The sequence below is a fragment of the Gadus macrocephalus genome, chromosome 20, assembly GCF_031168955.1.
Source record: "Gadus macrocephalus chromosome 20, ASM3116895v1".
In the NCBI taxonomy this organism is placed as follows: domain Eukaryota; kingdom Metazoa; phylum Chordata; class Actinopteri; order Gadiformes; family Gadidae; genus Gadus; species Gadus macrocephalus.
Genome location: NC_082401.1, coordinates 22,945,993 through 22,958,635, shown reverse-complemented (window position 1 = coordinate 22,958,635; position 12,643 = coordinate 22,945,993). Strand labels below are relative to the sequence as shown.

At 45.4% G+C, this 12,643-nt stretch overlaps 1 protein-coding gene across 7 annotated transcripts in view; it reads right to left on the bottom strand.

Moving 5' to 3' along the window:
- The window catches only part of akap11 (A kinase (PRKA) anchor protein 11), a 178,985-nt gene that overhangs the window by 155,867 nt on the left and 10,475 nt on the right, over positions 1–12,643 (bottom strand). For 3 of the 7 annotated variants that reach the window (XM_060039985.1, XM_060039987.1, XM_060039986.1), the window contains exons 8-12: positions 12,391–12,531; positions 10,582–10,668; positions 9,091–9,137; positions 7,551–7,753; positions 3,371–6,552 (exon numbers count right to left, since the gene is read on the bottom strand). In XM_060039985.1, coding sequence (XP_059895968.1) covers positions 6,364–6,552; positions 7,551–7,753; positions 9,091–9,137; positions 10,582–10,668; positions 12,391–12,531 — 667 coding nt within the window. In that variant the 3' untranslated portion in view covers positions 3,371–6,363. Of the gene's footprint in view, positions 1–3,370; positions 6,553–7,550; positions 7,754–9,090; positions 9,138–10,581; positions 10,669–12,390; positions 12,532–12,643 lie in introns of those variants that run through there. The other 4 variants (XR_009523390.1, XR_009523389.1, XM_060039988.1 and 1 more) reach the window with 4 other exon arrangements.

Genomic DNA, 12,643 nt, shown 5'->3' with positions numbered 1-12,643 from the left:
AAACCATTCCAGTGACTTTATGCAACTATTTGATCATATGTATCGAATTAAGCTTAGCTTCAACATCTGGCTATTCAAACGTCACCTAACCACCAAACAGTGTATCACTGGTTTCAGACCTCCCAGCCCCCTATCAACATGTTCCCTCTTTGATTTGACGTAATCCTTCTTACGTAGCACCTCTGACACCATCCCCCCCCGCGCCACAGCGCAGCCAGCCGCTTCCCCTCCAACTCTGACCCCTTTGGTCTGTGAGAGAGCTCACACCTCCGCGTCTCCCTGGGTGGGGCGATGCTCTGAGCCGTTAAGACAACGTTTGAAACACACAGGGATTGTCCTCCAATCCCCACACACACACACACACACACACACAACAAAAGCCTAGCTGAGATGATGGTGATGGAGATGATGATGGTGATGGTGATGTAGCTGGTTTTCCCCCTTAGCTTTACAACACAAAGGCTTGTATGTCCGCCTCCCCTAACAACTCTTCTTGCGCTGCCATGGCCTCTCCCAACAACCCGGTCGTCTGTTGCCGGGTGAGTGGCCCGGGGAAGTGATGTCATTCTCCTTTGAATCACAAATTTGCGGTGCGGGGATTCTGAGACGGGAGGGTCTCGCTCCAGAGAGAGAGAGAGAGAGTGAGAGAGAGCGAGAGAGCGAGAGCGAGAGCGAGAGAGAGAGAGAGAGAGAGAGAGAGAGAGAGGGAGGGAGGTGAAGCGGTTGTAGTCTGTGCCCACTCACAGTGCAGGGCAGACCAGACCGGGGTGGTAATTGTCAGGTGGTGTGTGTTAGTGTGATTCCGTTCCCTAGCGCAACCAGGCTGATGGTTTTCAGGACTATATATTTGATGTTAAGCTGTGCACTGCTCTGTTGTATTGAGCTGTCACAAATGTATGGGCCTATGTTGAAACTGCCATTTTCTGCCTTTGAATCTGTGGTTTGCTTTAATGGTATTGGTGTGGGTTTTTTATCTGCTTTCTTTACTTTTTTCTTTACTTGTTTATGATATTTCGTTTTTGTTAAGCACTTTATTAACCTTTAATTTCAAAAGTGCTGCATAATTTATGTTATATTTGTTATTCATTAATTATTGTTTGTGTGTAAAGCCTGTGAGTATGTGTGTGTGTGTGTGCGTGAGTGTATGCGTATTTATACACAATGCAAATAAAAAGATGTCTCAAATCATGGTGCATGGTGCCCATGCAGCAATTATGGATTTTAGGTTCAACCACATGCTACTGGCAATACTTTTTCCATAATAAGCATAGCGATCAGAATGTATTACTAAATTGTTCATCGAACCCATCTTAATATTATTGTAGCAACGTAGTTCAGTTACAACTGCTGATTAGATGGGAAATATCAACCATAATTGGGCTGCTGCATATTTTTCTACTTGTGGAAGTTATAATTAAATGAAAATTAGGTGACGGGTCACGGCATTGTATTTGAATTATCCCAGCCACTGGATAGACATATTCTATTCAAGATAACAGATCTTCTCCTAGTATTTAACGCTGTACCTCAACTATCTACTCATCATGGTGAGGAGGCCCAGCAGCGGTCTGCAGCTGGGAGGTCCGTCCAACTCACTTGGATGTGAGAGGTTCATAGGTGTAGTGGGTTTGGAAAAGCCAGTTAAAGGAAATGCTTGTCGCCTCGGGATCAACCACTATTGTACTCAGACGTCTCTCATTCCTCCCCTAACCACTTGCCCTCGTTCAAGAGAAAGGATTTTGGGCCATGGGTCATGACGTCAGTCACACAGGTCGCCTCTTCCTCCTTCGAGGGGGCCTCTTGTTTCCATTGTCTGCCAAAATGCTCCAACCCGTCTGGGCCGATCTTCTGGAAATCTGCTATTGCGACACATTCTCCAGCTCCTGTATCACTGTAATCGTCTGAAATTACCCGTCTCCCCTCCCTGTCGGTTCTCCTTTCTCCTCTTCTCCCCTCTGTGCGTGAGACAGACGGCTCCATTCATTCTGTGCTCACAGAGCATAATGCTGACAGGCCGTCACCAAGCATTGCCTAATTACACACGTTTGCCGGTAAGGCCTCATATAATCGTATCTTATGGCAACAATAGCTGTTTTGTTGCTGAAGTATCAAAGGAAAAACTAATAACAGTGACAGAGTGCTGCGAAGACAAAGAGCTTTGGATTTGAGACAGAAGACAAATCTCTTCAGTTTCCTTTGGCACGTGCAGCAGGCGCTCACCCGAGAGCCTCGATGGGAGGACAGATTGTTTAATGGGTTTGGAGTCGGAGGAATTTGGCAGATGGCAGTGATGCCAGGGACTGCTTAAAGGGGCTCCTTTGCAGAGATACTAATACAAAAATAACAGAAGTCTAACATTTTAATCATCATTGTGGTGAGGTCATGTTCAAACATAGTTTTCAAGGAATAATAACCACTCCGATTCTACAAAACCATAGCAAAAGGTCAGCTCACCGTTATACGCTATTATTATTTTGGTGTATGTATTTATAGATCCCAAGGGCAAATGCATTCTATGAATTTAACCCATCATAGCTAGGAGCCAGGATGGGGTGGGCTGCCACAGGTTAGCGCCCGGGAACGAGCTCCAGATGTAGTGCCCTTGCCTTGGTTATAGGCCGGGCAGGAGTGTAAACATGCATGTTTTTTGTGGTGTGGGAGGAATCATGCAAATCCCACACAGAAAGTGCCCCGCCAAAGCCAGGAACCTCTTGCTGTGAGGCAGCAATCCTAACCATCGTGCCACCCTAGTGCCTGGCTTTACATTTAAATGCATCCTCTAAAGGGTGCTTTTTGGATTTATTTTCGGTTTAGCTACTATTGCTTTAGAGATGCAGCTTGTAGAATTCTGTGTAGAGTCACTTACAGTGCCTGCAATGTTATCCCAGTAATTTACCTATATAGTGGGTGGGTCCTCTTCCATGAGCCATCTTGTCTTGCTGCCATTTTTCTATAGTAGCCCAGAACGAGTCAAGGACCTATTTCTTATATTTTAACAATCAATATATTACTTGTAAGCTAAAGTTGACACTAATAAATTGAGCTATTAAGAAACCTCTTCACTTATATAACATATTTGTTGTAGTACCTACAGTCACCTTACAGGCCAGTACAGGCCATTCTCGTACGGAATTGGGAATGACAAAAAAATAAATAAAAGCCACTTAATCCTATATATATATTTCACCTTTAAGAATTCTTCTTTTGAAATAAATGGGAATGAAAAAACGAATATACTTTATGTGTGGTTGCACCAGGAAATCAACAGATTCTGACAAACTTACTTATTTCTGACTAATGTACTTATTGTAAGTGGCTTTGGATAAAAACGTCTGCAATTGCCAAAATGTAAATGATTGAAAAGCCAACAGAAGTTTCTTCAGACCACATGTAAAAGCTTTATTGTCCCACATCGCTTTAACAATGACATATTTAGTGCTTTGATATCAAGCTAAGCATGTGTCAATTATTCAGCATTGCCACTAGAGGAACAAGAAGTTTACTTAACATTATACAACTTACATAAATTATTAAATATCTTATTTGGCAAAATGTTACAAGGAAGCAGGAAACAGAAGAAAGTGAGGGCTGCCTGTGTGCATTTATAGAGATAGGAACCAAATGAATGCTGGAGCCAACAGAACAAAATATTAGATACAAGACTACTTTTTTACTACAACCACCATAGTTTTTCTCTGCAGGAACAGGCATTGATGTTATCACGCTTGTTTAACAACACACGATAGAGTTTATAGGTCACCTGGAAAGAGAAGAACGTTGAAGTACTACGTTTAAGAAAGAAATATAACCAGGGGCAGGGGGCAGGGGGAAGGTTCAGCAGGTACGTCATGGAGAAGTCACATCACCCCCCCTGGTCTAAAGGAAAGGCCCTTGAGACCAAAGCAGGCTTTCACTCTCAATACATTCGTAGTTTTTTTGTATACTTTGTTTGAAATGTTTAGAATGTAAACCAAGAAACACGGCGGTGTGCATTTCAATTCTCAAAACCCCTCCAATTTTCCTTTTTAACAACACTGTCTTCAGGTATAAACTGGATGGTCGTTAGAAGCCCACCTGTGCTCTGTGTGTCATATTTATCTATATCGATATATACTGTATATAATTATATAGATATATATGTATAGCATTTTAATTCATGATACAGGAATAACTGTTGCGAACAATTGCACGTTTTGGCGAGCCACGGATCAACACGATAGCCAGGTACATTTATAGAACGATATTCAGCCCAAAGAAGGAGTCCGATTTCAGAGACTCAGCCATGCAGATTGGGACGCGATCCACAACGATGAGGAGGAACTCAAGGGGAAGATGATCACCATGATCATCTTCTACCTCTGGAGAGGGAGATGGAGGGAGAGAGAGAGAGGGAGATGGAGGGAGAGAGAGAGAGGGAGATGGAGGGAGAGAGAGAGAGGGAGATGGAGGGAGAGAGAGAGGGAGATGGAGGGAGAGAGAGAGAGGGAGATGGAGGGAGAGAGAGAGAGGGAGATGGAGGGAGAGAGAGAGAGGGAGATGGAGGGAGAGAGAGAGAGGGAGATGGAGGGAGAGAGAGAGAGAGGGAGGGAGATGGAGGGAGAGAGAGAGAGGGAGATGGAGGGAGAGAGGGAGATGGCAGAGGAACGAGATGGAAGAGGGTGAGGGAGGGGACGGAGGTGGTGGAGAGAGAGATGGAGGGAGAGAGAGAGAGAGATGGAGGGAGAGAGGGAGAGGGAGATGGAGGGAGAGAGGGAGAGGGAGATGGAGGGAGAGAGGGAGATGGAGGGAGAGGGAGAGAGGGAGATGGAGGGAGAGAGGGAGAGGGAGAGGGAGAGGCAGGGAGAGCCTGGAGCAGAGTCTCCTTCCCCTTTTGTCTGTTAATCATTGAGGAAGCAGTACTGATGCAAACATCAGCAAATCAGAGCCTGTGTGCGTGTTTAGCATTCCTCTGATGAGTAACATGGGCGTGTGTGTTCAATAGAAGTGGCGATAGCCAGGAATATTGAATAACACACACAGTGACGTGTGCGTGTGGTGGTGGTGGTGGTGAACGGGCGACTGGCCACTGTTTGCTTATGTGTGATGCTACTGATGGTTTCGGAGGTCTTGCTTGGGAAACCTGTGATTAATGTCATCACACACACACACACGATGACAGTCACTGTCCCGGCTTCATACGGCTAGAGACTCCGCCACTACAATCCATGGCTGCTTGCATCACCGAGCAGCAGTTCAACTTCAACTGGCCATACCTCAGGTAAAGAAGTACAGGTTATTTCCTTACGTTTATTTGTGCAAAAACGAAAGGTTGAAAGGTTTTCCAGGCTCAAAAAATACAATGCCTTGAAATCCTTCATAACTTCCTGATAATCACTATTGATTGTGTTTTGAGCAGAGGTTAGACCTCTATTTTGCACACTAATACTGATGGGAAGAAGTGATCTGCGATATGAGGGGTAAACACTAATATCTATATCTATATCTATATATAGATATATACCCCTTATTTGACAGGTGTGAATAATCCAAGTGTTTCGATAGCACATATTTACTGAGCCTCAGTGCAACAGGGCCAGAAACGGAATACACCTGACTGACAAGCAATCACTTTAGAGTCTTGAAATACAATATGCTCGAGGAAAAAAAAGGTAGTCATATTAAGCAACTTGAATGACTTCGGGCAGTACAAATGATGAAGGGTGTGGTGGTGCGGTGTGTGTGTGTGTGTGTGTGTGTGTGTGTGTGTGTGTGTGTGTGTGTGTGTGCGCACATGCGTGTGTGAGGTCGGTGTCTTTAGCATGTGGAAACGCCACCACAGAGGTGAACTGCGGCTTTGACATCATCCACCCGAGTGGGGATTCCCTAACACAGAACACATTGTCTCGACTAGGGCTGGGCTTCTCTCCTCCGCTTTCGTTCTGTAGCAATAAAAGAAGATTAGCAAGAACACGTGAACAAGGTTTCGGCTGTTTCCGAGGTCAGTCACTAAATCAGAACGACGGAGGCTAATACCAAGAATAAACAGAGCTCTAACGACTAATTGGGAGGAAGGAAAAAGGAATTACTGCTGGTCACGGTACAGTGCAAATGACCCTCTCTCTCTCTCACGCACACACTTACACACAGCTATGAGCAGATTTCTTCGTGTCATCTGCCTGGCGCCATCTAGTGACGGCCGGCTGGTATGAAGCCCTATAGGAGACACTAGAGAGGGGGGTCTCGGTTCACATGGAGGTGTTGGGTGGGGGATAACCCAGTGGAGGCCAATAGGCAGCAGCGCGACTCCGCATCCACAGAGCAGGGGTCACCGGGAGGGGGTAAAGATAAGGGAACGGGAAGGAGGGAGAGAAGGAGAGGGAGAGGCTAAAAGTGCTCCAGGAGCCACTGGAAGAGCGGCGTGCCGTGGTGGGGCAGAGAGGGCGTCTCCCTGGGGTGGGAGGGCGCCGGCCACTGGCTCCGGGCCGGGACCTCTTCACAGTAGCGCAGCAGGGCCTGCAGCAGGTCTCCCACCCGGCACTCCCGCTCCCGGAGCCGCTGGACCACCGCCTGGAGCTGTGGGGGGCCCAACCAGAGGACGGTCAGGAGCCTCCCTCAGGATGTGTCTACGGAGGATGACTTGGCCTAACTAATGGCCCTTAGTCCGTGCAAGATTTACAAGGAACATACTTAGATAAGATGTATAAAAATGAAATATACACAACGTAGTTTAAAACACGAAGGGTCTGCAACCACCCCCCGTTGACTCTAGCAATTAATGTATTTTATAAATTTGGGGATTTCCAAAATATAATATTGTATATATTTTCATACGTTTGTGCATTTCTGCACCGATACACACGGGGAATACATTATGTGTGGGAGAGGGATTAGCAGAGATATTGTTCAATCACACAGTAACTCATCTCAGATCAACCAGTCCTACTAGTCCTACGACTCCCAGTCCTAAAAGCAGAGACAGACACAGCTCGCGCTCGTTAGCCAATATCTGGAAAACTGGAGTGACACCTTGTTTATATTCTACTGAACAGAAACCGATTCCTCAGTTGAAGTATGCCCGAGACCAGCACTCAGACACGATACGGTATATGTACTCGTACTCATAATGTACTCGTGAATACTGAAATAACTTTCTACATTTAGAGAAAAAGGGGCAAAATCCTATGATTTGCCCCTCTCCCCAAAACACTGCGTGAAAGTTCCAATCTGCCTCGGACGCAGGTGGCCTTCTTTTCGTGTCAAGACCAACGACTCGGCATGCACAATTACCCAAATGTAAGGACTTGTATTTGTCTGCAAAAAAAGGAGAATTGGTGCATCCCTACTCACAAGCACACAACGTGTATCTCTACAGTGTACAGGGTGTGCATTCAAAACCCGGACACTTTTCTACTGTTTACCATTGCTGGCCGGGTTTGTGTTTGCTGGTAATAGCCAATCACGCGCTTCCAGCAATGATTAGTCAAAACAAATATAAAGCAGAAGAGGAGTAATCTAAAGTCAGATTTTTGCCAATGCAGTCACACACTCTTTCTACAGACGGCTCCACTCACCTGCTGGATCTCTCTCTCCGTGCCCAGCTGCACCTGGGGCAACTCGGCCATGGAGGCTGCAGCCCACTGGAGCATGCACCTCACCTGGGGGTCCAGGATCACGGCCCCCTGGGGCTCATGTCCCGGTTCCATGACCTCAGAGTTCACCAGCACCAGCAGGGCCTTGGGAGCCGACGGCTGAGGCCTGTCCACGCACACTGTCCCTGTGAAGACACACAAACACACACACACTTTACGAGCTTGACGACTTGTGGTCAACAAGTGTTTTCAAATATAGTTTAAAGATAAAACAAGTCTGTAATTTTACAATTCATTATGTTAGAAAGGGTTTTCTACATCAGAAAATGGTGGTCAGTGAAATCCATTGCAATCTCACATATTGACAGTCTGTTAAAATCCTTCTGTTCCTTGCATGCAGATTTAATGGTTTGGTACTGTTTCCAATCGTGTCTATGTAGGCAAGCAGGTGACCAATCACTGTTCTCTCGCAGGCCAAGCCAGGCACCCGAATGAGAGCGACAGGGTCTATTGAATGCGTTTCGCACATTGAGGAAGTACAAACGTCCCAAAAGCAGGGATTCTCCTTTTATGCAACACTGTAGTTTGTAACAGACGTCATGAGAACTGATAAACAAGTTCCTGCATAGGGTGAAAGTTTTCATAGAGCATAGCTAAAAGGAAGTGTGAACGGGGACTGAGTCATTCAAGGAACAATGAGACACGCAAGCCGAGGCCCTCGAGGCACAACCGGGCTGCCAGACTGCAATTCCCACCGAATAAATCATTTGATTTTTTTCTTTCAAAAATATTTTGTAGTCAACCGCCACTAGTAATAGATCATCAAGTTTGTTACATTACAAGAGAACAACAGTTTGTCTGCAAGGAAATTATGTGGACGGGACTCACAACCCCATAATAAAGGCATTTTATGAGTGAATACAACAATATCCTCTGAAATGTTTTTTTTGCGCTACACTTTATTGTACTTGAACTGTTCCTTATTTTTCTTTAAACCACACACGATTGACGGACAGCCACCCCTTGGGTAACATGCAGTACATTATGGAGTATAATGCTCCTTAGTCCTGCTGTGGGTTCCCACGCCTTAAACCATGCCTGCACCTCACTGGGGCAACACACACACACACACACACACACACACACACACACACACACACACACACACACACACACACACACACACACACACACACACACACACACACACACACACACACACACACACACACACACACACACACACACACACACCAGAGGGAGTGGATGAATGAGCAGCAGTGTGGCTTAACGCGGGGGTGGTAAAAATCCCCGACCGTCACAGACAGCGATAGATAGACGGGCAGACGAAGCCGCAACAGAAAAGTTCAAACTGCTACACCAAAAATAAAGTAACTACTCAAATTAGGAGAGGGAAACGCAATTGATCCATCTGAATACTTCATCTTCTACGTGTGATTATATACGATGCAAAGTGTGGTGTGTATTTCGTTGGCAGACATGCAGCCGTTTACATCCTTACCACTAGATTCCTCCTTGACGTCGGTCTCCTGCTCCTCGGGACATTCACTGCAGGGTGACAAATACCACACGGGTTAGACAGCAGAGAGAGGGGTGGAGGGGTGCAGGGGTGGAGGGGCGGAGGCTAAAGGCTACGGGACACTGCAGACAGATCCCCAAGACCTAGTGCAGACGGCCATAAAGACAACAGCATGCCATAGTCATCAGGATCACATGATCACGGCGCATTTCAAAGCAATCGTGATAAGAGGCCTTTAGAAGAGATAGGAGAGAAAGTGGAGAGAAAGTGGGTTCCGGTTGTCGATAACATTGTACATTTATGACTCACAACAGACAAGTCCACAATTAATTCAAGTTGAGATTTATTGTTCGCCGACGTATCGAACCGTTTCATATGTTTCATAAGCTTGTGGCTCCTTCCACATTGAACTCTCTGCATGAGTTCAAAACAAAGGTTTTTATGTGTTTTTAAATTCTGAAGGGCATAGAACTGATTAGTTGATGCATTGCATTTTATTGCTTACTGCTGCTTTCTTTGCAAGGTTGCGCTTGAAACATAGGCTTTAATGTTAACGAGTCATTTGGTTTTGTGATTGTGATTTATTAATCGGTGGGGCCAACAGGTAGTTTATTCTCTCCCGTTAGGATGATATAAATCAGAAGTGTTTCTTACATAGCCCATGGCTATAGATATCCACTCTCTGCCAAATGTGTGGATAGCATTTCCTTTCCAGGTGGAAGCTTCAATCAATTTTATATGTCTTGGTATGTCTGGTTTTGAGCGCGAGTAACTGAAGAGGAGACTGGCATGGGAAAACAGTCAATTGCTAATTTCATCATTCCAGAACTCTTTAGGGTGCGGACTGAATGGAAATTTGGAGACTTGGAACTCATAACCATCGTCAGATGTCGCACGACAGGAATAATCAACAAATAACTGTTTTGACGTCACTTGAGTCTTCACATTGAAAGTAAACTACTTAAACAGCGGCACTATATTGCTCATACAATGTACAGTTTGAATTTGGACACTCAAATTCAATCCAATGCACTGTACAGCAGACTATGGGGCAGGGTTTGGATGTACTGCTACTGTCAGGGGAGGAATCCACTACATGGCCAAGCAGCAACTGTAGAAAGACGTCAGCCATGCAAGGAAGCAAATCAATTGACTTTGTACCAGGCAACATGCACAAACATGCAGGTTCCCACATGCATTCCCACAGATACACACAGCCAACACACACAAAACGGGTGTGGTCATGCAGATACCTTGGAGCCTCTAGTGAGGGACAAACTAGCCACTTTAAGGTCATAATATAAGCTGGTCAGATTAGTCCAATATGGTCCAGATTTATTTGCACAATTTGTCCCGCTCTAGGCGTGCAAGCCTCATGTGTGTTGAGTATTTTGATATCAGGTGAGCATAGCGCAGAGGAGCGTATCTAAGCATAGCGTGGCATAGATGCGCTAGCTAGCTGTGGTGACCGACCTGTCTGAGGGGGAGAAGGACAGGTGGTCCTCACACACCTCCCCCTCCAGGCCAAGGCTGCTCCAGCTACTGCTGTTCCCATTGCTGCTGGGGAGACAAGGAAAGCAGGGCATTCCTCAACAAAGCCGCATACAGTGCCCACACTAAGATGAATCAACACCTAACTATGCACACAGTTGTCCTCAAGGGCACTTGTGTATACATGTCCAAAACCATTATCTGCCAAAACATATTCAGTGTAGTGTTGAAGTATGACAAAGTCCAACATGTCTCCAACTATTAAAATACCAATATCAAAGAAAAGTTTCCTCCAAAAAGTGACGTGCGTTGTTCCTATCGCTGATTGCAGAGATGCCTAATGAAGATATGATCTCTAGGCAAAAGTAGTATGAGATCATTACATTGTTGACTTCACGACAATAATCCTGACAATCTTGGGCGCTCCAAGCCGGACGGTCTGCCGGCAACGCGCGCACAACCACACACACCGTTTGTATTATTAGTCGGTGATGTCGCTTGTTGGCAGAAACGCGGCCTATTGTGTAAGGGAGGATACAGGGAGGAGTAAAAAAATTAATAAAATAATTCCATCAGTTGGCCTCTGCCTTAGACACAACTTCCTCCGAAGGGCTTTGTTTGAGGCGCTTGGGTACGACAGCTCGTCATAAGTCAATCAGGGGCTTTATTGCCTACGTAAACCCCTTGAGCCATGATCTTTCCCCCGCTGCTCTGTTTATCTGCTGGGGTGGATGTGAGTTGCACAGTGGGGTTTCTCGAAGAGGAGCTAATGAATTACATGTGCTGGACTTTGTTCTCGGGGAAACAGCGCCAGGAAGAGGATAATGCTCACAGACACACCTTTAGACAATATTATTTTACCCTTCATTTGGCTGTGGTGGCCAAAACAAGAATGTCCCTGCTCCGTCGGTGTCGGGAATAAAGCTGCAACGATGACAGGCTTCGCCTTTGTATAGACAAGAACCTCAACAGCTCCTTTTGATTAAGTTAAAGATTAAAGATTACAGATGACAATGCTATTGTCACAGCGACGATTGAAACTGTGTCTCCTCGGATTTCCCAATTTAAGACTGTCTCGCTCTCTCGCTCTTGCTGTCCTGTAACATTCAAATGCTACTCACCCCTGCAATTTAGGAGAATCTGATATATTTAACATGCACAGTACCAAACCTATGAATGTAATTCACAATTTGCACAATTTTGGAGAAATGGATTTCATGGTTCCTCGAGGAAGAAGTGGGATTCATGAAAAACATGCTGAGGCCAAACTGAGGAAATATGGCTTCCTTTTATTATTAAATGTCTTACTTCAATGTCTTTTAATGTCTTACTGTATGGCTCAGATAGAGACATTATTACACCTCAGAACAAACTATGAGCATTTCAGATATACAAAACATAATCCAGCCTCCCAGATCTTAACTCAAAGCAGCAGTTTAGAGCATTAAGGCAAATGATTTTTAAAATGTGATAATCTATTCAACAAAAGGGCGAAATTTTAGACAGCAAAGAAAAATTATATTCATTATGATGATAATGTTAGTGTTGCAGGAGTAAAATAAAAATTAAATAAAAAATGCAACCTGATGATATCCGGTATATGTAAATCTTAATTGAGGAGCTGTTTTGGTTTAGGATCATGGTTTAGGATCGTGGTTTAGCTATGGTTTAGTGCCAAATTTCCAACCAGGAAGGCCCATGAAGCACATGTTGTTCTCCAGAGGTCTTGTGAGGGGACACGGTGAAGGGGTTCAGTGACGGGGCGGTGGGGTTGGCTGCAGCGCCCCTTACCTGTCGCTGAGGTGGAGGAAGCTGCTGTTCTCGTCGGGGTGCTCGTCCTCAAAGCTCAGGTTGGACCAGCTGCCCAGGCTGTCATCGCCCACGCTGAGCTGCTGGGGCATCGTCGACTCAGTGGCATCCCTACCTGGGGAGCTACACACAAACACACACGTACACACACCCACACACACACACACACACACACATAATTACAGACTAAATACAAGTTGATGTTAGGGCGAGAACCATAAAAGCATACACTAAA